The sequence below is a fragment of the Brassica oleracea genome, chromosome C4 (genome assembly GCF_000695525.1).
Source record: "Brassica oleracea var. oleracea cultivar TO1000 chromosome C4, BOL, whole genome shotgun sequence".
NCBI lineage: Eukaryota > Viridiplantae > Streptophyta > Magnoliopsida > Brassicales > Brassicaceae > Brassica > Brassica oleracea.
The window spans coordinates 27,981,783-27,984,064 of NC_027751.1; the positions used below are offsets into that span (position 1 = coordinate 27,981,783).

A 2,282-nucleotide genomic window follows, 5' to 3' on the forward strand; every position below is an offset into this window, starting at 1 on the left:
TTTTTTGTACAGCAAATAAATAGTTTTCTAAAAACAAAATTTCATTTTAATGTTTACTCGAAGATAAGTTTGAAAGCGAAAAAAGTTTTCTGTCTGTCAATATTCTAGACTTCTAGTAAATTATGATTATTGACTTGGTCAAAGAGATTGAAGATTGAATTTGTCAAACATGACAGACGTTGACTTTGTGGTGCGGTGTGTCTTCAGCAGGAAGTAAAAGAATTGAAGCAAAAAGAAGAAATGTCATCGTCCGAACCAAAGATGAAATCCCAGAAAAAAGAGCGGAAAGGCGAGAGGTTCGAGTTGTTTTTACAAAACGGAAGTACCTTGTTACAACAACTCATAGCCGATTGTAACGGTAAATCAAATCCCATCCGTGACTTCTCACTGGATCAAATCCTCAAGGCTACAAATAATTTCGATCCATGTCTTCAAGTTTTTGATTGCTGGCATTATACCTGGTACAAGGGTGTGATTGATGACAGAAACTGTATGATCAATAGATTCTCAGACGGAGAGATCTTAGGACTCGGAGAGGGAGATGCTTACAATGACATGGTGATATCTGCTCGGGTAAGCAACCACAAAAACTTCCTCAAACTGCTAGGATGTTGTCTCGAGTTTCCGCTTCCGGTTCTAGTATTTGATGGTGCAGAAAATGGGGTTCTAGACCAGCATGGAGATGCATGTAACGGGAATAATAAAATGGTGCTATCTTGGAACCAAAAGTTAAAGATTGCAAAGGAGGTAGCCAACGCTGTGACTTGCCTTCACACAGCTTTTCCTAGGATCATTGTTCACAGAGACATAAAGCCGATGCATATTTTCTTGGACAAGAATTGGACTCCCAAGTTGTCTGATATGTTGTTTTCGATTTCACTCCCTGAAGGAAAAACGCAGATGGTAGATAAAGTTATCGTGGGAACATTCGGATACATGGATCCATCTTATCTCAGCACACGTTTAGTGACGGAATATACAGATGTCTTCAGCTTTGGAATCCTTTTGTTGGTTCTTCTGATTGGAAATGGTAGAGCAGCTGTGTCCGCGGGCCCTGATAGCCAATCGGTCGATATTCTTGGCTATGTGAAAAACGTTTATGTGACTAGTGAGATGGAAAACATTTCAGATGAAAGATCACGTAAGAGAGAGGTGGTTGAGCTAGCGCTGAGATGCTGTGAGGTTTTGAGAGAAGATAGACCAACGATGATCCATGTAGCAAAGGAACTTGACCGGATCGAGAAATCAATTATGTGACGTTTTTCTTTCTTGCTTTTGTCTGTTATCGTTGGTAACATGCATGTATGTTAACTACATAAATTTGTTTGCATCAAAAAAAAATTCGTTTCTTCAAATTATAAGCATAATTTTTTTCCCCTCAAATGTTGATTTTATGTTAAGATATACGCATTTCTATTCTAGATTTGGATATTGGAATATAATCTTTGGATCCAACCGCAAGTAGCTGAATTCACTGATGAAAGGGGAAGAAGTGTGGCCTTGTTAGTTGTTACTACACTTTGAGGAATCTAGATTAGCTTTCTTTCCAAGAGGAGGTAATAGCAGTCGATAGAGTGTGGAGGAGTCTCTTTCATTTATAAATTTTGTACTCAAATAGGATTTGAAGATCGGAAAGAGATGACAAATGTTGGCAATATAGTGGAAGTTCTGGTATCAGCTATAATATTTGCTTAGTCGCCCAAGACAATGATTATTTACAATAGCCTTGTTCGTTTTATAACTCTGCGACTGGCGTCAGCAACAAGAAATAAACCTACAACGGAAGTAACTTTATTGATGTCGAAACTGGCGTCAGTCGCCAAAGAACGATCGGAGCCAGTAAAACGGAGTTGCCGCTGTTAATTCCAGCGTCGCATCTGGCGGTGTTGGGAAAATTGGCGGATAATATTTTCTTTGAGAGGTTAAGATGAAATGTAGACGGTTTATATTTTTGATAGCTTTTGTATTTGGAAAGGGATTTTCTACTAAGGCTTGTGTTTGGAGATTCTTTTAGAATCTTTCTTAGAACTCTTTCTTGAATGTTTTCTCTCAATTGCTTTTCTTGATGTGAGATGATTACAAATGGTGCTAAGCACCCCTATTTATACTAGTAAGTGGAGACTACAAGTTAGTTCTACACACTTCATCTTCTACACACTTCATATTCCACACACTTCCTTTTCTACACACTTCTTCATCTTTCTCCATTTTTCTCTAGATATTTCTTCTTCTGGGACTTCTTGGTTATAGCTTGATTAAAGATTAAACTTGGGCTAATGAGG

General features: G+C 38.2%; 1 protein-coding gene across 1 annotated transcript; it reads left to right on the forward strand.

Moving 5' to 3' along the window:
* The first annotated feature begins 240 nt into the window (after window positions 1-240).
* Window positions 241-1,257, forward strand: LOC106338564 (non-functional pseudokinase ZED1-like). The gene has a single exon (XM_013777513.1). It carries the CDS (start codon window positions 241-243, stop codon window positions 1,255-1,257), a length of 1,017 nt encoding a protein of 338 aa, XP_013632967.1.
* Window positions 1,258-2,282: the final 1,025 nt, after the last annotated feature.

Coding starts and splice junctions, on each gene's coding strand:
- LOC106338564 (XM_013777513.1), top strand. CDS start 241: ATGTCATCGTCCGAACCAAAGATGAAATCCCAGAAAAAAGAGCGGAAA.